This window comes from Eurosta solidaginis, chromosome 2 (assembly GCF_040869045.1).
Source record: "Eurosta solidaginis isolate ZX-2024a chromosome 2, ASM4086904v1, whole genome shotgun sequence".
Classification (NCBI taxonomy): Eukaryota; Metazoa; Arthropoda; class Insecta; order Diptera; family Tephritidae; genus Eurosta; species Eurosta solidaginis.
The window spans coordinates 53411446-53436138 of NC_090320.1; the positions used below are offsets into that span (position 1 = coordinate 53411446).

General features: G+C 36.7%; 1 protein-coding gene across 3 annotated transcripts in view; it reads left to right on the forward strand.

The window, feature by feature from the left end:
• Positions 1 to 4225: 4225 nt before the first annotated feature.
• LOC137239729 (transcriptional regulator ATRX-like) overlaps positions 4226 to 24693 on the forward strand; it is a 108933-nt gene continuing 88465 nt past the window's right edge. For 2 of the 3 annotated variants that reach the window (XM_067765344.1, XM_067765345.1), the window contains exons 1-9: positions 4226 to 4363; positions 4430 to 7621; positions 7696 to 7864; positions 9949 to 10809; positions 11021 to 11178; positions 13439 to 13629; positions 13701 to 13838; positions 17672 to 17847; positions 19442 to 19522. In XM_067765344.1, coding sequence (XP_067621445.1) covers positions 4461 to 7621; positions 7696 to 7864; positions 9949 to 10809; positions 11021 to 11178; positions 13439 to 13629; positions 13701 to 13838; positions 17672 to 17847; positions 19442 to 19522 — 4935 coding nt within the window. In that variant the 5' untranslated portion in view covers positions 4226 to 4363; positions 4430 to 4460. The remainder of the gene's footprint in view (positions 4364 to 4429; positions 7622 to 7695; positions 7865 to 9948; positions 10810 to 11020; positions 11179 to 13438; positions 13630 to 13700; positions 13839 to 17671; positions 17848 to 19441; positions 19523 to 24693) is intronic. The other variant, XM_067765346.1, reaches the window with a different exon arrangement.

A 24693-nucleotide genomic window follows, 5' to 3' on the forward strand; every position in this document is an offset into this window, starting at 1 on the left:
TACAAATTTATTTATAATTCATCATTTATAAAAAAAAATTTATATGAAGATGTATATATATACTACTCGATCCTGAGTTTTATCTAAATTTGTTTTCTTCAAAATAAGGTATACGCATTAAGCTATAGAGAAAAATGTGATAAAATGCTTGTTTAAGAGGTACAAGAAATAATTTCGAACAAAGAAATTTGTACATAAGTATCTATTTGATAGAGTTCATTTCGATCCCGGTACTAAGAAACATGAATAGTAAATATTAACTTTGTACAGCCAAAGTAATAATTCCTTTTTGGGGCTTTAGACGTTTTTAAATGGTTCTAAAACAAGTTTGGTTGCAAGTTTATTGCAGCTTTTCAAATAAATGATCCTTCTTTTACTAGTAAAAGGGGTTTAATATCTTTAACTGCTATTCTTTTGTTCGCAGCTGTATGTACATATAACATTTTTCTTTCTGGTTAAGTATAGTTTAATCTTTTACAGTATCGTTGTTTTTGGTTCAAAGGCTTTCGAATTTGCACTGGGTGGTATTTACATATATAGATACATCATATCAAAATTCGAGGAAAACGCAATTCAGAAAAATCTGCTGGTTAGGGCCTGCCTCTATGAATTAAGCTAACAATATATGTAATGTAATAATTTGTTTAATAATAGTATTTTACAATTTTTAATCATGGTGAATTTACGTACAAAAATACAAAAACCCAATGCACTAATTTTTGGTATTGTTTAAAGTTTTTTTAAGTAGTATAAATGTGTCAGCAGTGAAATACTTTAGGAAAATATAACTAAATTTGATAACATTGTTGCTGCTGTTGCTCTGGTTTACAGGTCATTTGCTGAAAAAAATGTGTAATTCATCTAAATGCTCTTTCAAATTTATTTCCATACTGCTGAATAGATTTTAATTTCATAGGTATGCTTGTACATAGCAAATAACGTGGAAACCAAGCGACGCACACTGGAGTAAAAAAAATACCTTAAAATTAGTTGTAGTTATTTGGCTCAAAATTCCTATAGTAGATCGTAGATCGCATTACAGAATTTGCAGACTTCTTAACATTTACATTTTATATATTCATTTCTAGATATTCTTGCGTTCCACTCGAAAACGTCTACGCCAATATGCTGGAAGTTTTTTTAAAACCGGACATTCTTTTTTTTTTTTGTTGGGTATACTAAATTTGGTGTTCGCTTTCTTTCTTCTACATGTATGTAAATGCATATATTTAAGTTAATTATATATACAGATGTATGAACCGCGTTTAAATAGTTGTTTCTCTAAATGTTTTCTTTTTTTTTTTTAAACCAACATTATTTTATTTTAACAATTGCGCTAATGGTTTGAATTCTGACCGGACTTCCTACACATTCATAGGGTACATAAACGCACGACCCATAACCAAAAGGCAAGCATTAGCGCCCAAAGATGCGTCCGCGCTTTTAAGCACAAAAAAAAGGAACTGACTCACCCAGTAGGCCGGCGTTGATGGTTGTTTCACTCTGGTCTGAGGTGATCGAGCGGACCTGGTGGCAGGGCAACTTCGTGTGGACCTTTACCTTCTGGATGACTTTGTGCTAAATTGGGCGTTCGCTGTATTACGCTGCAGCGTACTGCTGGCCCTGGAGGCGGATGGGGTGTTGGACGCTTTCCAAAGGTGGTGGTGTACTTCGCAAACGTAGAGAAAGAGGTCTATCTTCGAGTATCAAGGCTTCTCCTCACAATTAGTTAGTGCCGTCCGAATCCGAGTCGGAATCCCTAGAACTTTCCTCACTAGGTTTGACTTGGAAGCGCTGACTTACTACTTCAGCTGGATATTTGGATATTCTTGTAAGGGTTATTACCACTAGTTCCTCGGCATTTTGCTGATTGTTCTTTGGCCTTTTAAATGACCTTCTTCCTTGTTTTCCAAAATTTTTCCCACGTTTTTCTCGGTCAGTGCCGGAAACTCAATCAATTCTTTTTATTTTTCTCGGTTTCGAATAGCGTTTTAATATTTGATTTGTACGGATTTAAAAAAAGTATATAAATCGTTGATACGATAAGACTTGGCAAAAGCAAACACGTTATGGTCTAGCTCCGTTCATCAGCGTGGCAATTCCAAAAAGGAAAGAGACTGGGCCGAGCGAAAAACTTTTTGTCCGGAACTCGTGGTGGTTTTTTTCTTTTTTTTTTTTCCGTCTTCTAGTGATGGCCGGTCTGTCTGTTCCCTTCTTTTCCGATATTTTTCATCGCAACCTTTTCCACATCGCTAGGTGTGTTCCCGTGAACACGCTCCCAAGTGGGTCGTAGCCGTAGACCGTAGCAGCAGACCGTAACAAACCAAAAGACTGCAACGAGGAATTGCAGGCCCAACTACTAGAAGAACAAACAAGTGGGAATAAACCTTATCACGGTGGTGTCGTGTTGACACAAGCGCAACGTATATAATATCTAGTGAAGTAGGTCGGCGTTTCACAGCCACACTTAGTGAGGAAGGTATTAGTGATTCTGATACGGATTCGGACGGCACTGAGATAAATGTTGATGAGAACCATTGCAATCCGAAGATAAACCCCTTTCTCTACGTTACGAAGTACCCTACCACCTTCGGAAAAGCGTCCGACCACCAATTCCGCCTCCAGGGCCAGCAGTACGCTGCCGCGTAACACAACTAACGTCAAAATGGCCAACTCATCCAGATCGTAAAGGCCAGCACGAATCTTTATCGCCACCAACGTTCATTCGATTACCTCGGACCAGAGCGCAACAACCACCAACAGTACCAACACGGCGCACCCGAGACCGCGCACCACAAACAACAACAGCGTCGGCTTCACCGGCAAAGTAACCTTCACCAGCGACAACACACCGGTTGAGACCCATGGTACGTACTCTGTCGGCCATGTAAGTACCAGCAAGGTATAACTTTAGATATAATTACCTTACAAAAAATTCTGGTCACGAAACTTACCCACGCCCATGCAAATGTGACTAGGAATATAAACTATGACTGTATAATAACTAGTCAAACGGCGTGGAATGACGAGAGCATTTTTGCAGGGTAGTTAAAGGAACTTCCAAGTGGTACTTAGAGGGTTTTATACAGCCCGGGTAAACCATTCGACAAGGATCGATCTTTTTTTCATCAAAATTACGACATTTTTTTAAGAATTATCAACATAAAAGATGAAAGGATAGTTTAACTTATTATAGAAAAAAAAAGTTACACATAAATGATTTCCACTATTTAAGTTTAGCTTGTATTAATTATCTAACCAAAAGAATTACTACATGAACACTTATGTTTTGCAACTTGACAAGATATTAAAGAATGCAACAACAGTTTAATATGCAAAATTATTTACACATTTTAAAAGGGTTGTTCCCAAATAAACAGGCAGTTTTGTCTCAGTCAGGTCAAGCAGCACTTACCTGTTAGAACGCTCAACACTAATTCCAACATACGCCGTTTATTTGAGAACGCATCTTATATACATTATATTGAATAAAACTCTTTAAATATAACTAAAATTGTATTCAGCAATTTACGAGTATAATTCCATTTACCTAATACCTACCTAAGCATTAGCTTTACAAAAAAAATAAAAGGCATACATTTTTTCTATCATTTTAAGAATATATTTTGTCGCTTTAAAATGTTTGAAGTTAGCTCTATAAATTTTATTGATAATAAGCGTCGCTATCATGTGAAACATTTTAGTGTGGTAACCGGTCATTTCCGGTTCGGTAATTTTTTTTCGTTGCATTGGAATTTTTTTTGAATTTAAATTTTGAATGTTTAACGGTCTGTCCGTGACATCCGGTTCGGCCGGATGTTGTTTTAGTTTGAATTTATAAGCGTTTTGAGTCGGTCTCTGCGCTTCTGTCGTTTTTTTTTTAATTTTACAGCTTTTAGTTTTGATAGGCATGATATGATTTTTTTTTGTTTATGGCGCAGGAACAGTAAGGTTGGCAAGGACCCGCCCCAGCCGACAATGACTAGCCACTGTGCACCACCACATCATGCCGACAGCCTTTCTTACTGCTTCCACCGAAAATGCGATTCCATAACACACTAATGACTCCCGCTTTAATAATAAAACGCCGTCGCTTTGAAGAGACCAAAGCGCTTATGTAATGCTGCCTTTAGTAAAAAAAACTCAAAGTTTTGAATATTGTTCACCCTGTACCAGCTCTTTTCCAATTGTCCCCTATGCCAAGTGAGAAGCAACCATAAACATCATTTGGTGAAAAACTGGAAAAACATTTGTCTCGGAAAATTTTTATTTGCAGAAAATATTTGCTTTGTTGGACTTTTTGCTCAAAAATTCCTTTGGAAAAAAGATCATAATGAATATATAGGGCGAAAGTTCATATTCGGTAAATAGCTATAACATTATGCAAAATAAAAGTAAGCATTTAACGCTTTGTACATTTGCTTTTCAGGCGTTGAGTATATAAAAGTAAATAAAAAGCAATGGCGCTGGCGAGAGATATCGATCAGGAAGTTTCGGAAACTTTATGTACACTTTTAAGCTTTGATGAAGATAATTTTCTTAGTCAAGAAGAAGTTGAAGAAAATTTGAGAAATTGTCCCAATCTTGGGCATGATTCTGCGTTGGAAAAAATATATCAAGATTATAACAGTGGCAACAGCAGCAACAATTCCCCCAAAATCGATGTTAATACTAGTAAAGAAATTGAAGATGGTGGACATACGCAGCATGAACATGATACTCTTGCAGCTGCTGATGAAGAACAAAAACAAATGGATCAAATTTTGAAAGATGATGATCAAATGGATACAACAGAAAATGATCTGAATATATCTACACATAATGATAATGGAAGTGGTGGTGATGGTGGCACATGTCGTAGCTTAGAAAATGCTTTAGATAAATTAATTGCTGCAACAGTTGCAGATGAACCAACAAGCGTTTTTTCACAGGACGCAACAATAGAAATTAAAAGTGAATTTGTTAAAGAAATGGGGCATAAAATAGAAAAAGTTTTGTCACCACCCCCATCCTCAGATATAGGCTTGGAATTTGAACCTAATCCTACCGATGACTCTCAACCAGAATTTAAACCTGAGCTGCAGCAAGAACCTCAGTTGAAAAAAGAACAGCCGATGGATGAGGCTCACGTGGAAGAAGAATTTCAGCCGGTGGATGAGCCTCAGGTGGAAGAAGAGCCTCAGGTTAAGGTAGACGCTCAGCTGGAAGTTGAAGCTCAGGCGGAAGTAGTGGCTCAGGCAGAAGTTGAAGCTCAGGCGAAAGTAGTGACTCAGGCGGAAGTTGAAGCTCAGGAGGGAGTAGTGGCTCAGCCGGCGGAGAAGCCTCGACCGGAGGAAGTACTTAAAATCGAGGAGAGTGAAACCAGAGACACAAACCACAGTATAATGAATGAGCATATCGATGTTAAACTAGAATTTACTTGTGAATCAGAACAAGTTATTGAAGAGCAGATCGGAAATGATTATTACATTGAAGACGAATTTAATAAAGATATACCCCTGCATACCGGTTTAACGCAAATAGAAATAGACCCTCAAAATGGCATGTATGAAGAAAATGAGAATGAGGATGTTCCAATTGATTTATTAGATAATACGCTATTAAATCAGAATATGGATAACTCTAATGCTTCAAATGAAGAATGCATTTTTAATAATGATGATGATCGTGATATATCCCACATAATGAGTGATCATAATTATATATCACAAGAAAAAACTAAAAAAGTAGAAAATTTGCAAAAACAATTAGTCGAGCACATTCTGAGCAGCAAAGGATCTGCCGTATCTATGAAGGTAGTTACCGACTTTGTAGAAAAGACTTTGGAAAGTATACAGATGTTTGGTTTAGAAAAAAAAAGACAGTTGGATACGATTGATGAAAGTTCGAAGGACACTGCAGGGATACTAGAAATTTTTGCTGATGAAAAATCAACGAAAAAGGCGGTTTTTGATATGAATTTGAAGAGTTTAGCAACAAACGCAATTGAGCGTGGGATTAACATAACTGCTGAAGAAGTCAGGAACGAAACTGATGTGAAAGAAACAAAAGAAGCCGTTCGAAGAACTGACGGTGAAACAGATTATGAAAGCGAATTTAGTTTTCAAGAAGATATCGTATATAAAACAGTTAGTGTTGCATTATGTGCATCGCCGCAAGCAAATTGTTCGGAACCATTGGAGCATAGCATGATATCTGCAACAGACAGCATAAATGCTATTCTGTCCGAAAATGTAATTGTTAATGACAGCTGCAACAGAATCATTGAACTTGCCAATTTAGTAGCAGAAAATGAAACTGAACAAAATATACAACCAGAGCGTGATACAACAACAGAACTTGTAGAACAAGCAGGTTGTAATGATGAGTATACACTAGAACAAGCATCTTTTGCTGCAAACGATGAAGAAGACGTTTCAAAAATACCACCAATTGTAACAAAAGGAAACAGCGAAGGTGATACAGAAATAGAAAACGATGCCGAAAATTTGGAGAATGAAGTTCTTGGAGATAAAAAAAGAATAGCAAAAATAGCAGTTTTTAATGAAGAGTTGAGTCAATTGGCAATGGAGGTCAGCCGGGAAGAAGAATGCGATGATATCATTTCAACAGAAGAAGTTCCTAGAGACAAAAACACATATAAAGAAAAAACAGATAACGAAACTTTAACGGACAAAATGACTTCCATAGCTGACACTCAGTTGGTTGTAGCAGAGAATAATAATACTTCTGATATTAATGAATTCAAAGCTATGAATATATCATCGGTTCCTTCACCTCCCGAATATTGTTCGGAACCGTTAGAACATACGACCTTTGATGATGCATTCGAACTTAATTGTAATGAAAAATTAACTGTTATTAATCATTTGCATACGCTCAAATCATTTGCAAAATCATTGCGGGACGACTGTGAGATGTTCACCACGTCCACTACAACTATTGAGAGTAAACTACAAAAATATATGCAAGAAAAATTTGAGATATTTAAGAAAATCGTTAGATCAGCTACGGCATTTCATTGTGAAGAGAAATCTATACAAACCGATGAACGTTTATCTAAACGTAAAATACGTAAACTAAACCAATCAAATAAAAAATGTCTAATAAATCCCACAGAAACAAATAGCTCATCTGACGGTGACTATAGTTCAACTGATAATTCAATTAAATCGCAAATAACGACAAGTCCGCTAAGAATAAAAATTTCGCACACGAATTCACGGCTCAATTCACCGTCGTCAACACAACTTGTTAACTCTGAAACTAATAAGAAAGAGTGTATAGCGGCGGATTATGATGATGGTGTTGCTTTAGTTGACTATACACAGTCTGAAGTATTTGAAACTGAAACATATTGTAATGAAACATTTTCCCATGTAAGAAAAATAAATAAAAACGATAGTTTAAGTGATGATGATGATGGTGATGATGATGATGGTATGGAAAGCGATTTAGAGGATACGTGGCATCGTAAGAAAAGCAGTAGCAATACTGTTGTTAATACCAGTACTGTGCCCAAGGCTTCTGAAAATGAAAGCGACAAAGAAAATACGTCTGTTAAAACTGTTAGCAATAATAAGAATTCACCACCAAACACTGGCGACAAAGAAATTGAACGGTGAGCAGCCAAATAAATTTGATTTAATTTTTTTCACTCATAACGGAATTTTTTTTATTATAATTTTCTTCTAGTTTAATTAATCTCAATGGTTTGATTAAACGCACTAAACTTGGACATGGAAAATCAACAAATGAAAGAGCCAAAGCAAAATCTGCAAATATTAAAAATAAAGATGTAATAGATTTGTTTGCAAATGATGATATCCAAGCAGAAATATTTTCGGATCCGAGTGTAAGCGAAGTAAGTGTGATATCTATTATGTTGGTATCAAGTATTACTCAGTCGAACACCCTTTCGTCTGTTTTAAGTTCACAGAAATGTTAAATACTTTGCACAGTTTTCTACGAAAAATTAGAAATTTAAAGCGATGCATCCCGCATCTCTTTTATAACACCTCAAATTTCTAAATAAGAGTTTAATGCAGTAACTAGTGTAGTCACAGCTAAAACTCATCAAAACCTACATACATGCTAGCAGATCCGGCACCCCAGCGGGTTAGGGGATCAGAATATACCCGTGGTAGGTATGCCTGTCGTATCCGGCAAAGGACCATCACATCGATAACACTCCCCAAACCATTCGGGGGGTAACCTTTCGCTACAACAACAACAACAACAGCAGATCCGGCAGTTGTTCTGCTTTTGTCTAGCTGCACAACTTTTAGTGTTTACCTCTAACTCTCTTTCCCCCTCTCTCCCGCTTTTCTTTATCCTATCATTCACTCCTCTTTCTCTTTCTACCTCTTCACCTTTTCCATTCCTTCTTTTCTCTATCTTCATCTAGCTTTATCTCTTTCTCAGTCTCTTTCTCTTTCATTCGTTTCTTTATCTTTAGTTCTTTTTATTCTTCTCTATCCCTTATTTTCAGTCCAAATCCCTCTCCAACCCACATTCCTACTCCCACGCTCCATAAGAATTGTATGGATTTTTGAAACTGTTTCAAACAAAAACAAAAAATTGTGTCAAAAAAAAATCATGGGTGGAGTACTCTAACCGTTTAGGATATGGAAAAAAGATAACATAAGATTCTGATACATACCTATTCAATATGCTCACAAAATTTTATGAAAATTGTTCAAGCCGTTTCCTCGGAAATATGACTACGTTGAATCTCTAGGTCAACCCGCCCCTACCCGTTTAGTTCCATGAGGAATATGGTGTCGCCAGAACCTCGGCTGCTAAAGAAACAAGATTCGCAACGAGGAGTTGAGCTTGAAAATTGGATAAGAGAAGCTATGAAATGCGCTGGCATCCTCTTGAATATTTCTATCTTAACTTTCCAGTTTTTTTTTTCTCCCACTCTTCTTCCTCTACCTCTTCTCTTCCTCTATCTGTCTTGCAGAGGAGAAAGAGCCCTGTCTTTACTCTTCCTCTATATGTCTTGCTTCTCTCTCTCTCTTAATTCTCCCTCACACACTCTCATCTTTCTCCATCACACTCTTTCTGCTTCCTCTATCTCGTTCTATCTTCTTCCTCCCTTGCTGTTGTTGTTGTTGTAGCAATGCTCGCCCACCTAATAGCCGCGACCGATCACAAATTGTCATCAATATCCTCTAACGGGAGTCCAAGGAAACTTGCCGTTTCAACAGGGGTGGACCATAAGGAAAGGGGTGTTAGAGGCGTTGGTTCCACATTACAGTTAAAGAGATGGTTGGTGTCATGTGGGGACACATTGCAAGCGGGGCATACATTTTGTATGTCGGGGTTGATTCTGGATAGGTAAGAGTTTAACCTGTTACAGTATCCAGAACGAAGTTGAGCAAGAGTGACACGCGTTTCCCTGGGGAGTATGCGTTCCTCTTCCGTGAGTTCTGGATATTTTTCTTCAATACTGGATTCACCGGACAATTCCCGACATAAAGGTCCGACGCCTGTCTATGGAGTTCACCAAGGACCTGCTTGTGTTTTTTCGCTTCATACGGCTGTGTTCTCAGGTGCCGTATTTCCTCAAAATGCTTACGGAGATGACTCCTTAGGCCCCTAGGCGGTGCTGGTTCGTCAATCAGATGTCTGTTGGGATGCCCAGGTTTCTGGGTATTCAACAGAAACTGTTTGGTCAGCATCTCTCCCTGATGGGGAGTATTCTCGCCTCATTATGCAGATGGTGTTCTGGGGACATAAGAAGAATGTGACCCCATTTCCTCCCTTGCTCTCTATCTACTGCTCTTTTCTTACACTTCCTATTTCACTCTTTCTCTACCTCCCTCTTTTCGATACATATATTTGTTGCACTCCTCACTCTTCAAACTATGCCTATAATTTTCTTTCTCCCTTTGCTTGCCAAAACTGTTTAAAATGTATTTAATTTTGTCTTCTATTTTTTAGAGTGAAGAAGAGATAACAGAAACGCAATTTTTAAAACGTTGCAATGAAAATGTGAAAAAGGAATTGCTCAGCGATTCGAATAGCGATGTGACAGAATCGGATGTCAGTGACAATATTGAAGAAATTTTATCTAGCAGCGAAGAAAGTAATTCACCATTAGTGGATAGGTTTTTAAAAAAGTTCAATGTGAATGAAAGCGATGATGAGGAGGAAAGCGAAAAACATAGTGACAAATTTGATTCTGAAAAATCTATAATGAATGATACATCAGATTTTAAAAATAATTTAACAGACAAAAATAAGTCAAATTCATCAGAGAACTCGGATTGTGAAATGCTAGATGATATGGTGGGAACAACAAACAGCAAGCACACGAAACCGAAATCTTTGGAGAAAATGCTTTCGGTAGTCGAGAAGAGAAAGAAATTGAATCGACTTTGTGAATCGATAAGTTTAAGTTCGGAAAGCGAGTCCTCTTCGGATGTTGAAGCAGTAGAGGAAACCAAATCACGTATTAAACCAATGCTACGACCCGAACAATTGGCAACCGTTACACGTGAGGCACAACGTAACGAATCGGAACGCATACGTCGTTTAGAGAAGAAACATAAAACGCTCGCTAAATTATTAAAAGAGCGACCAGATGTACACGATGAATGTAATTTAATACTTGATTACAATGATGAAACTAAAACATTTATAAAAGTACATCCAGATATTGTTAAGCATTTAAAACAACATCAACGTGAAGGTGTACGATTTATGTATGATTCTTGTTATGGCGGAATCGAGGCTCTTAAAAAAAGTTCTGGTTCAGGTTGTATTTTGGCGCATTGCATGGGTCTTGGCAAAACGTTACAGGTAAAAAAGAAAATCGACTAGTTTTTAATTGACATACGTAAGGAGATACTCATGAATGAGTGTATACTACAATCTAATAGCTATCTTAATAACTTAAATTAATAGCTTATCTGTTGAAAATGGCGTTAATATACTTGTGTTTCTACTTAGTTCATTTACTATTCTAATTTGTTTGTTTCATTTGTTACAATCAACATTATTTTAATTCCAGCTTATTGCGCTACTGCACACAGTTATTTCTTACAAAGAATTAAAAACAGCTAAAGTACTTGTGTTGTGTCCCAAGAGTACGGTTATGAATTGGGCAGATGAAATTGAACGTTGGCTGGGTCCGCTAAAACCAAAGTACTACACATTTAATGATACGTCGTAAGTACTGAGTAGTTTTAAACCTTTGACTTAGGAATATTAATCAAAAAATTTGAAATACCTATTTTATTTATTTCTTTATTTATTTTGTTAGTCTATGAACAAAAGCTTCTTACAGACTAATAACAATTAACAATGAAAAATAAAAAATAAGACTAAAAACCTAGAATATAGTTTTTAGAATCTTAGAAAAAACACTTTTCGAAAATGAAAAATCAAATTGGATAGAACTCGAGATTAAATTAAATTAAAATCAGAGCTCGCACAAGAGGAGCACTACGCGAATAATCAGTTCTACCATTAACGCCATAAAAAGGTAGACAGCTACGAAGATTACGCTGAGGTATGTTAAAATAAATTTTCTCCAAAAGAAAAGAGCAGTCAATGTCGCCACTGACAATATTATGAACAAAAGAAATCGAGAGAACCGTTCGTCTGGCTTCCAAAGTTTTTAAATTTATCAAAAGCAGGCGAGTTTTTTAAGATGGAATTGGTTCATCAAAATTCAAAGAATGTAAAGCATATTTAAGAAAAACCTTTTGGGCCCGTTCAAACCTGTTAACGTAGTTTCTGTGACTTGGCCTCCATATAAAAGCATAGTATTCCAAATCAGAACGAACAGACGCCGTGTATAACAACTTGAGAATACAAGGGTCACAAAAATTTGAACTATTGCGCCTAACAAATCCAAATAGCGAGTAAGCTTTCGAAATAATGTGACTAATATGTCTATTGAAAGAGAAATTACTAGAAAAAAATACACCAAGATCTTTAATTTCATCCAAACTTTGTAATAGTGAATGGGAAATGTGATAAGATGTCGGCAAGATATAACGAGTTTTCGCATAAGTGACTTTAAAACACTTTTTGATATTTAAGAAAGCCGAGAATTAAAGCTCCATACTTCTAAGCTATCAATATCTTTCTGAAGCTTAACAGCATCATCCGGTTTTGCAGTTTTCGAAAATACGATTAAATCACCAACATAGAGTAAGAACTCAGCCAAATTGAAGCAGCTGCTTATATCATTAATCAATAAAACAAACAGTAACGGGCCTAGTATACTTCCTTGAGGAACCCCAGAACAGGCGAAGAATGGTTCAGAAGAAGTGCCGTCAACTGTTACCACACAATTTCTGTTACATAAATTAGACTGGATCCATTTAAAAAAAAACCGAATGAAATCCTAAACGAGATAGCTTATAGATCAATAAGGAATGCGAAACTTTATCGAAAGCTTTTGAGAAATCAGTGTAAACGCAGTCAACTTGAAGTCCCGAAGAGAAAGATGCAATACAATACTCACTGAATAATGCAAGATTCGAAACCGTAGATCGGTTTGAGACAAAGCCAAGCTGGTTTGGCAAAATCAGACTCTTGCATACAAAGTACATTTTATCCTTAACGATAGTTTCAAAAAGTTTCGAAACCATAGAAAGCTTTGAAATTGGTCTATAATTACAGACATCGTTCTTACAGCCTCCTTTGAGAATAGGACTAATATAAGTAAATTTCCAATCAACAAAAACTCCAGTTGACAATGACAAATTGAAAATTAGTTTTAAAGGCACAACTAAAGCAGGACAATTCTTTAATAGTAGAACTGAAAGTCCATCAGAGTACGTTTTCGCAGATGGTTTAAGTTTATTAATGCCATACATCTTTAGAAGGGAGGCTAAGAGAACCAAAACTGAAAGTAGATTTGCAGTTATAGTTCAAGCTAGGCGGATTGTCATCGTGAACAACAAAATTTGAACTGAAAAAATCTGCAAACAAATTGGCCACCTTAAATGGGGTGCTAACAAACTGCTTATCGTAAAATACAGCCGAAGGTATAAAAGAGTTCAACTTTTTAGACTTAATAAACTGCCAGGTGGCTTTTGGATTTGATTTAATATTCTCCTCCATTCCAAGAATATAGTTTCTGTACAAAAATTTATCTAAACAATTGAAATCTTTGGAGTATTGTTGATATTTGATAAAATAGGTTTGATTATCAGATGATTTAAATTCCTTCAAGAATTCATTTCTTAAGTTCTTTAACTTTTTCAAGTTAATGTTATACCACGGAAGTTTGTAAGGCCTTTTCTTTACAGTCGGAATATTTTTTAAAACAAAGTCGGACATTAAAGTTTTAAAAGTATGATAGCAACTAGAAGCGTCAGGGCAGGATGATAGAATATCCCAGTCGTAATCCATTAAAAAAGCGTTGATTTTGTCATAATCGCAAGCTTCGAAATTAAGATACTTTTTCTTGCAGAGACGTCAACGATAAGATACAAATTCTAAAGGATTGGTCGGCATCAACAATAACTAAAGCAGGAATCCTGCTAATCGGTTATGAAGCTTTTCGTACATTGGTTTTATATCATTCGTATAAAAATCGTGGCATTGCTCAATCACGACTGGATAGTATACGTAATGATGTGGATAAATATTTGCTAACTCCAGGTGATTTTTAGTCTTCAAATCAATTTTGTACTTTGTTTATATTAATTTTTCCAACATTTTGTTGATTTCAGGTGCTGACTTAGTGGTATGTGATGAAGGTCATATTATTAAAAATAGTAAATCAGCAATAAGTCTGGCAGTGTCGCAAATTAAAACTCACAAACGTATAGTTTTGACTGGCACACCAATACAAAATAATTTAAAGGAGTGTAAGTGTGCATTATATAAATTAAAAATTTGTTTGTTTAAAATTATATTTAAATTGAAAAATGCGATCTTGCCGTGATCGTCACAAATTTTATTCTGAATTTTCTTTCAAAGAAATTTCTTAGGTTATATTATTTCTTTACAAAACAGTGATCATACAGATACAGTAGTTTTTCTAATACTTCATGTTTGTAATCTGTTATTGATCACATATTATTATTATTTATCTAAATCAATATAAGTTAACAATGACATAGATTAAATTATACAAACATTGCTAAAATTTCGAAATTAAAATTCACTAACACTTTCAGCCACCCTTTTATACGTAAAATATTTTCGCAAATTGTCTTTTGTATTATTAATATTATTAAACAAATAATATAGCTATAGGACAAACCAAATATATGAAAAGAAAACCACAAATACTCCCCATCAGGGAGAGAAATGAGATGCTGACCAAACAGTTTCTGTTGAATACCCAGAAACCTGGGCATCCCAACAGACAACGGATTGACGAACCAGCACCGCCTAGGGGCCTAAGGAGTCATCTCCGTAAGCATTTTGAGGAAATACGGCACCTGAGAACACAGCCGTATGAAGCGAAAAAACACAAGCAGGTCCTTGGTGAACTCCATAGACAGGCGTCGGACCTTTATGTCGGGAATTGCCCGGTGAATCCAGTACTTGAAGAAAAATATCCAGAACTCGCGGAAGAGGAACGCATACTCCCCAGGGAAACGCGTTTCACTCTTGCTCAACTTCGTTCTGGATACTGTAACAGGTTAAACTTTTACCTATCCAGAATCAACCCCGACATACAAAATGTATGCCCCGCTTGCAATGTGTCCCCACATGACACCAACCATCTCTTTAATTGTAATGTGGAACCAACGCCTCTAACACCCCTTTCCTTATGGTCCCCCCTGTTGAAACGGCAAGTTTCCTTGGACTCCCGTTAGAGGATATTGATGACAATTTGTGATCGGTCGCGGCTATTAGGTGGGGCGAGCATTGCTACAACAACAACAAAAACAAAACCACAAACAAAATTTTTGTGCAAACATACATTGCCGGTTTTAAATATCGATATTTTGACTTCATTCTGAGGTCATCTTCAGAAACTACTGAATGCACCTGCAAGATTATTGATTTAATATTATCGTTGAATGTCGATAAGGAAACAATAACAATTATTTCAAATTTATAATTGCTTAAGAATTAAAGAAAAGTTTGCAATTTTTTTTACTTTATGAACCATAGATCTTTTCTTTGTATCGATGCAACTAAATTTCTATAATAAAGTGAAATTTAATATAAAAAGCAAAAGGTAGGTGACTAGTTAACTAACCACCAAACTTGAAAGAGCTAAGGTCATATCTTTGCGAAGGAAAATTTTGTATTTTGCTTCTTCATATCATGGAACTAAATAACTAGTTAACTAACCACCAAACTTGAAAGAGCTAAGGTCATATCTTTGCGAAGGAAAATTTTGTATTTTGCTTCTTCATATCATGGAACTAAATAATCCTTTTTATATATATAATAGCAGACCCGGCAGACGTTGTTCTGTCCTAAATTTGATCTGTCTGCATACATTTTAATAAGCTTTTTCCGTCTAACTCTGCCCTCCCCCCTCATCACTTTTTCGTAATCCTTTTATTCACTCCACCTTTCGTCTTTCGCTTCATCTATCTCTATCTTCGTCTCATTCGATCTCTTTCTCAGACTCCTTCTCTCCTTTATCTTCTCTCAAGTTCTTCTCATTCTTCTTCATCCCTTATTGCCAGTCCCAGAGGGTGGTATGTATTTTGTTCCTGTCCCATTTCGAGCCCCAGTCTCTGGTCTACTTCCTGGAAAAAAGGATCGTAAATACTAATATAGGCAAATTTATATACCAAATTTCAGCAAATCGAATAGGACGTATGTAAATAGGTATGTGGGTATTATTAATTCATGTCTTAATTTCGGCTTCGCATGCATATTTATCAGTTTTGCTAGGTTGATGCGCTTTCATTTTATATCCATATTATACACACATTCTAGGGGTATCCGGGTCCACGTTTTGGTCTATATCTCGAGACCCTAGTCACCCAGCGGCATAAAACTTACTCTGAACTAAAGCACACATCATCAGCTTCAATTTGATACCCATAATGTAAAAACACATCCTAGTGTTACCCTGATCAACGTTTTGGCCTATATCTCGAGATCCTAGTCACTAATGGGTATGAAAACTACCCTGTACTAAAGCACTCATCAACAGCTTTCATTTGTTATCCTTATTCTATAAACACATTCTAGGGGTATCCGGGTCTACGTTTTGGCCTATATCTCGATACGCTAGTCAGCCAGGGGTATGAAAATTACGCTCTACTAAAGCACTCATCTCGAGACCCTGTTCGTCGATCGCAACCAAACCCATGTGCAAACCATCGCGTGAGGTATACGCAACTCATATGAAAGAAAGAAAAGCGTGCTTTGCACACAGAGTATATTAACTTTGATTGGATAACGGTTGGTTGTACAGGTATAAAGGAATCAAGATAGATATAGACTTCCATATATCAAAATCATCAGTATCGAAAAAAAATTTGATTGAGCCATGTCCGTCCGTTAACACGATAACTTAAGTAAATATTGAGATATCTTCACTAAATTTGGTACACGAGCTTATCTGGACGCAGAATAGATTGGTACTGAAAATGAGCGAAATCGGATGATAACCACGCCCACTTTTTATATATATAACATTTTGGAAAGCACAAGAAACCTGATTATTTAATAAATAATACACCAAGAATGTTGAAATTTGACATGTGGACTGATATTGAGACTTGATAAAAATTTGAAAAAATTGTTTAAAATAGGCGTGGCACCGTCCACTTGTGATAAAATCAATTTTACAAATATTATTAATCATAAATCAAAAATCGTTAAACCTATCGTAACAAAATTGGGCAGAGAGGTTGCATTTACTATAAGGAATGCTTTGAAGAAAACTTAACGAAATCGGTTAAGGACCACGCCCACTTTTGTATAAAATATTTTTAAAAGGGTGGATGAATAAAATAAGCTATATCCTTGCAAAAAAGAGCTTTATATCAATGGTATTTCATTTCCCAAGTGCATTTATAACAATAAATAGGAAAAACTTCAAATTTTAAAAAATTGGCGTGGCACCGGCCATTTTATGACTAAGCAATATTCTATGCTTCGGGAGCCGTAACTTGAAAAAAAATTAAGGGATCGTAATAAAATTGCGTACAGATATTTTCCTTATAGCAGAAAATATTTCTAGTAAAAATGGACGGGATCGGGTAAAGACGGCGGCAACTTAGATATAAAACAAGTTTAAAAGGGTCGTAGACTAGAATAATAAGCTATAACTTAGCAAAAAATAGTTTTGAATCAATGATATTTCACTTATCAAGTTTTATTGTAAGAGGAAATGGGGAGACATTTTTTTAACGGGCGGGGCCACGTATCATGTAGAAAAGTAATTTATCTGAATTGAAATGTACAATTGAAGCTCACGCTAAGTATATAATGTTCGGTTACACCCGAACTTAGACACCTTTACTTGTTATATATAAGATGTTTCGAAAACCAATCATCTGAATGCTTTGATCTAATTACCATCTAGCGGGAATTTTATTTAAAGAAACTCTTCGGGCTTCTCTGGTTAAGGTATTTTCCATTAAATAAAAAAGAACAAATCAATTCAAAATCGATTTTTACAGACTTCTTATATTCGAAACTATTGTTATAGATTTATACGCAATCTATGCACGATGCAATTAATAATTTACACATAATTTGTTTCTTATTACAGATTATAGTATGGTGAACTTTATAAAACCATTATTTCTTGGAACCGAAAAAGAGTTTGCTAATCTTTATGCAAATCCCATAAAGAATGGGCAACACAAGGATTCAAGTAAAAGGGATATTCAAGTCATGAAACAGAGGTCATTTGTTTTACACAAAAAACTTTCTAAATTTGTACAGGTAAGATTCATAACTCTTTGTTTTTTTTTTAAGTTAGAAAGTGACGATTTGTTCGTAAAACTTTTTATTGAAAATTAATTAATAAAAACAGCAAAAAAAAATAACTCTTTTGCTTGGTATCTCGCCTTTTCCTGAAGCACCACAAATAATATTCAAAATAAAAATATTATGCAATACAATATACAAGAAGAGAAATGTCAGAAGCTGTGCCTTTCCAAAAAACAAACCGAAAATTTCGTTATTGATGTTGCGATAAATGCGTTCCCCGAAGGTTTTGGGGAGTGTTAACGACCGAAAATTTTGTCCTTTCCGACAGCGTTATCAACAAGTGACAAAGCCAACACAAAAGAGTCCTAGAATTACATTAAAACCCACACGAGGAAAACTAAGAAGTGGATGGAGCTTGGAAACCTATTCTTTCCAACCTTTTAGTATACCAATCCCGAAACATGCTCACAGCAGCACCAATGAGTTCCTGTACTGTAGCGCATCTCAAGAAATTGTCGATAGCTCTGCGCCTTCTGTTATCGTTCGCATGACTGAACTGTCGAATGGCAAATGTTCTGTATATAAAATGCTATTTATTAACAGCACTACTATAGGAATGAATGTTCACAATTTAGTGTATTCGCGTACCCCACTTATAGCGTGTTAAAATCAAACTTATTTCAACAGCTCACGCTCGTTTTATACATTCAGTTGCCTCGCCTATTTCTATTTCTCCCAGGGTCTAGACTTTTCGCAAACAGCCGTATCGAATAGCTGTTTATTTATTTATCGTTTCTGTATCTCAAATTGGATTTGGCTATATATGTACATTTATATGCGTGAGCAATATCATCTGCGCTTTTTGTTACTGTGCATATATGCAAGTAATGCCGTCTTCGCTCTTAGCTGCTGTTTACATGTATGTGTGACTGTTTTCTTATTTTATTTGCTTGCTTTGCTGTTGTCGTTGTGTGGCATTTATTTACTAGCGGCATAGTGACGTAAATAAACAAAGTTTATTATATTTAAGAAAAAACTTACTTGGTGCGATTTAACTCCTACAAATTGGCGGGACGGGGACTTATTGTAGGCGGAGCAAGCTTTTAATGACAGAAATACACTGCTAGGGGCGATCCCGCTTAGGAAATTATAAAGAAGGATGGATATTTGTATGCAGCTAATGGACTCTGAAACCACTCCATCGATTTCATTCAAATTTGCAGGACAGCTTCAAGTTTTTTTCCAAGAAGTGGACTTGGGACCGATCTATTCAAACAAATTCTATTCACGGTTCAATTTATCTGAAATTTGGTATATAGGTAGGCCTTTTCCTAGGATAGGTTTAACGACACTTTTTTTCGTGAAATGGAGCAGGGACCGACTGTGATCGGGACTGAAACTGGAACTGGCTCTGGGAATAAGGGATGGAGAAGAATAAGAAAAACTAGAGAGAAGAAAAACGAGGAAAGGAGAAAGAGATATAGTTAGACGAAGATAGAAAGAAAGGGATAGAAGAAGCGGGAAAGGAGGGAAAGGACAGAGACAGATTTAGTATTTATTTTTAACATATTAGAACTGTTATTAACTATATTTTTGAATTTTGCAGAGAAAAGAAGCTGAACTTCTAAAAACATTCTTGCCGCAAAAATATGAATACGTACTATTTATACCAATGACAAAGGTTCAGGTAAGATTCATGTACTATTCCCAAGTTACCTTATAATATTGATAAACGACACTACTGAATTAGATCAAAATTCCACCAGAAACACGAAAAATTAAAAATAAAACTTAAAACACTTCTTTGGAGATGACCTCTTTATTCGAAGTTAGTATAAGTATCATCTTTCGAAATTCGAAATTTATTCTTTCGTATTTTTTTTAATTGTTGTATTGCAAACATTAAAAAAGTAAAAATGTGTAGGTGATTTGCGTTTTTTTCTCTTAATTTAATGTAAACCTTTTTTCTTGCGTGTATGTATATACAACAATAAAGTGGTAATGTGTGAGAGATTAAATGAACAACAAATTTCAGATCACGAAACAATTATATACTGACTATATATATATAGCCTAAACCTTATAACATAATAGATACATACGACATGGGATAGGCATCCTCTGATAAATTAAATAAATTAAACCTCTTGTAGCAGTGCGATTTCAAAGACCTGAAGGTCTTGATTCTGGACATTATGATAGGGTATATTCAGGCGTGTTCTGAATTCCGACTCGTTTTGAAAAGTAAAACGAGGCTGATTCCGAGTCGATTTCTTTTTGGTGTTCTCAATTCCGATTGAAACAAATCGATTCGCAGTCGATTTCGGATCGTTTTCGGATCGTTTTCATTTCGAGTCGATAATCAAGCGAAACAGATGGTTTTATTTATTTTGGTTTTCGTTAAATTAAAATTGAGCAAAAATTTGAACAAAATGCCAGCACCAATGTTTTTCGGAAATGCAGAGTAAAAGAAGACGTGCAATTTTGCATAAAAATCGCAAAAATCGATATATCGAAATTGAGAACACGTCGGTTTCCTTTCGACCAGAATCGCTTTGTTTAGCTTGGAAAATTTTTGATAGAAATTTTCAAATTAAGATTTGGTATACTAAATAAACAAATAGTCCAGCAAAAAGTTGTTATAAAAATTCCAAATAAAATGAATAATTTAATATAACTTTTTTGTGGGAAAAATAATGCAATTATCTCTGCTTAATAGGCTGATTACTTTCGATTCCGACTGCTCAGAGGCAAAACTTTTCAAATCGACCAAGTCTGGTCCGAATCGATATTCAGAACACTAATCCATTTCGATTAACCATTGTATGTTGTCATCTATGAATGAATTAAAGTTCCGGAAACAAATCAAGTGTGAGAGTCTAGTTGCGAAATGTTATTAATTTCACCTTAAGAATACCAATGAAAGCTGTATATAAAATACAGATTTCCGTCAACAATAGAATATCAGTGGATGTTGATATGGCAGAGATTTCTTTGGCACAATAGTCGTAAGAACAAAGTAGTGAGCGCCGTCAGCGTAAGTTTCTCTTTAAAGTTAGCTGATGCATTTGCATAATATTGACACTTGTTCGCTGTTGGAATGACCAATGAAATCAGTTCTTTAACAGTAAAATCAGTTACATTGATTGAAAAGCTGTAATTTTTACAGTATATTTCTGACTTGAGACCAACAGTTTTTTAAACGGTTTTATTTAGCTTGACTTGACAGGTTGGCTGGCACGAATTTTGTAATTGAAATTTAAGGAACTTCCCGATAAGGTACAAGCTTGAAACTTGGAATATAGTTCAGAACCCGATGACAATGCAATAATAAGAAAAAACTCCGATAGGTGGCGCATGGATCGAAATATTCAAAAACAATCGTATTTGTGGCCCGATTTGGCTCATATTTGGAACACATAATACATACAAGAACAGAAAGAGACATATAAAAAAATCGTCGCTATGTGGCACAAGGATCGAGATATTAAACAAATCATATCTGTGGTCCGATCTGGCTCATATTTGGCGCATGGATCGAAATATTCAAAAACCATCGTATTTGTAGTCCTATTTGGCTCATATTTGGAACACATAATACATACAAGAACAGAAAGATACATATGAAAAAATCGTCGCTAGGTGACGCAAGGATCGAGATATTCAAAAAATCGTATTTGTGGTCCGATCTGGCTCATATTTGGAACACATAATACATACATGAATAGAAAACGGCCTTTGAAAAAAAATCGCCGCTAGGATCGAGATCTTCAAAAAAATCGTATTTGTGGTCCGATTTGGTCCATATTTGGAACACATAATACATACGTGAATAGAAAGCGACCTATGATATCCGATTTGGCTCATATTTGGAACAAATATTACATACTGTAACGAATTTACTGCAATTCCTCTTATTTGCAACCTTCTGCTAACGTTCGAATCACTAAACTGTTGAATAAATAACTCCACTATTCAATAATGCAAAATGGCCTTTATTAAAGTACTTCACAATAACACTTCTATTGCTCGCCAGATAGCGTCTTAAATCAAACTGATTGTCGCGCCTCTACTGTTGCTGCCTTTTATACTGTCTGGTTTCCTCGTTGCATATTCATTTGGCACTTTCATTTGGTTCGTGGTCCGTTTTATAACTTTGTATGGGCCTTCCCAATTACACTGCAATTTCGGGGACAAACCTTTTTTTTCGTTGTGGGTTGTATAACAGCACCAAATCTCCTTCCTGAAACCCTTCCGAATTCATTGCTTTATCGTATCTGGCTTTCATCTTGTCACTCATAATCTTTGATCGTTGCCTTACCAGATCGTGTATCTCTCTCAGCTCTTCTTCCATGACACCGGATCGGCATCTATCCCATACTTCAAATCAGTTGGCAGTCGAACGGGAGTTTGGCCCGTTGTCTCATGTACTGTCGATCGGTAAGCCATCAAGAATAATGATAGGTGTGTATCCCACTCCTTATGGTACTTGTCTACTACTTTCCTTAAATTCTCCTCCAATGTTCCATTGAAATGTTCCACCATACCATCGGACTGAGCATGCAATGCAGTTGTCCGTGTTTTTCGAATGTCCAACTTCTTACACATTTCTTGGAATACATCTGATTCAAAATTCCTGCCTTGGTCAGAATGTAACTCCATTGGTACACCATACCTAGCAACCCAATCGTTTATAACCACTTCTGCTACTGTTTCCGCTTCTTGGTTTGGGATTGGGTATACCTCTGGCCATTTACTGAAATAATCCATAACCAGCAGTACGTATTTGTTTCCGCGGTTGCTAGTAGGAAATGGACCTGCGACATCCATGGCGATCCTTTCAAATGGTGCACCTAAAATATAATGCTTCATCTGGTCATGACGTCGTGTTTTGGGCCCTTTCGCTCTGTTGCAAACCTCGCAGTTGGCAATCCACTCGATGACCGACTGACGGCAACCAACCCAATAGAATATCTGCTTAATTTTCTCGAGCGTCTTTATGATTCCAAGATGACATCCACTTGGACCATTATGCAGCTCGCTGAGCACGCCAGGAATCCTCTTTCTGTGAACAACTATCAGTTTCTTCTTGTATTGACCATCCTCACTCTCCCATGCTCGATGAAGGCAACCGGATATCAATTCTAAACTGTTCCACTGTGCCCAATATGACTTCGCAATGGGACTCTGCTGACATCTCTCTGTTTGATCTTTCGTTTCTTTCGAGCCCTTGCATAACATGTGACAGATCTGTATCTTCTAGCTGACACTTTCTTAGTTGTTCCTTATCCCATTCATCCGTACACGTTATAGTCATTAGCCGGGCATCTATAATGTCTTCTTTAGCCTCGGCCTTTGAACAGTGCTTGCATTCCAAACTACATGGTCTTCGTGACATTGCTTCAGCATTTCCATGGGTACTACCTTTTCGATGCTCAGTGGAAAAGTCATAGCTTTGTACTCGCTCGATCCACCGTGCCAGTTGTCCTTCCGGATTACGGAACTGCAGAAGCCATTTCAACGCTGCGTGATCTGTCCTGACGTGGAATCGCTGGCCGTAGAGGTATTTGTGAAAATGTTTAATGCACTCTACCAATACCAACAGCTCTCTCCGTGTAACGCAATAGTTCCTCTCTGGTTTTCCAATCGAACGGCTGTAATATGCAACTCTTTTTGGGGCTTAGTTTCAGACCAGCGCCAGCTATTCTCTGGAAAAAACTTCCTGCAAGTTCTTAAGATGTTCATCAAAGTTCTTGCCCAATACGATGATGTCGTCCAGGTACACCAAGCATGTTTTCCAATGTAGTCCTGGTCCAGGTCCATGAGTCTCTCAAAAGTAGCTGGTGCATTACAAAGTCCAAAAGGCATCACTGTAAATTGCCAAAGACCATCACCGACACTGAAGGCTGTTTTCTCTTTATCTTCCTCCTTCACCTAAACTTGCCAGTAGCCGCTTTTCAAGTCCAGTGTGGAAAACCATTTCGTACCAGATAGCGAGTGCAGAGTATCGCCAATTCTTGGCAATGGGTAGCTATCCCCTTTCGTGACGTCGTTCAACTTGCGGTAGTCCACGCAAAACCTCATTTTCCCATCCTTCTTCTTTACAAGTACTACCGGTGAGCTCCAGGGACTAGCTGATGGTTCGATGACGCCGCTGTCGCTCATTTCTTGTATGATTTGACTCACAATTTCCCGCTTCGCCAGTGGAACACTACGAGGAGCTTGACGTATCGGCCTCGCGTCTCCAGTGTCAATTTAATGTTTCACAACATTGGTGCGGCCTGGTTTGGAACCATCCTGGTCAAATATGTTTGCGTACTTTGGGAGCAGTTGCTTTGCCTTACTCTGATCCATGCCGTGATGTCATTTGAAAGATCAGTCTTGCTAGTTGAAACGTGTTCCTGGAGCTGTTCACAGTTAATAACTATTTCAGCCTCTTGGCATCTTCCCAATATTGCTCCTTTTGTCAGTTTGAACAATCTCTGCCACTATAAAATTGTGTAGTACCGTGGCGTTCCCAGTTGCTACTTCACATACTACTTCTCCAATTACCTGGGTGTCCTCTCCCGTGGCTGTACGTAATCTCGCTCCATGCAATGGTCTTATCTTCCTGTTGACTAAATCCGCTCGAATGATGGAATGAGATGCACCCGTATCTACAGTCAGTAAACGTTCCTTTCCACCCACATGTCCTCCGACAGTAAGATTGTTTGACCTTCTTCCAATTTGTGAGATAGAGATTATGGGGCATTCAATTGCGGGAGCCAGCTGTTGCCCCTTTCGGCTGACTCGCTTTAGTTTAACGATTGAGTAGATTTGGAGATTTGCTCATCTCCTTCAGCTCTGCGTTTAAGGCCA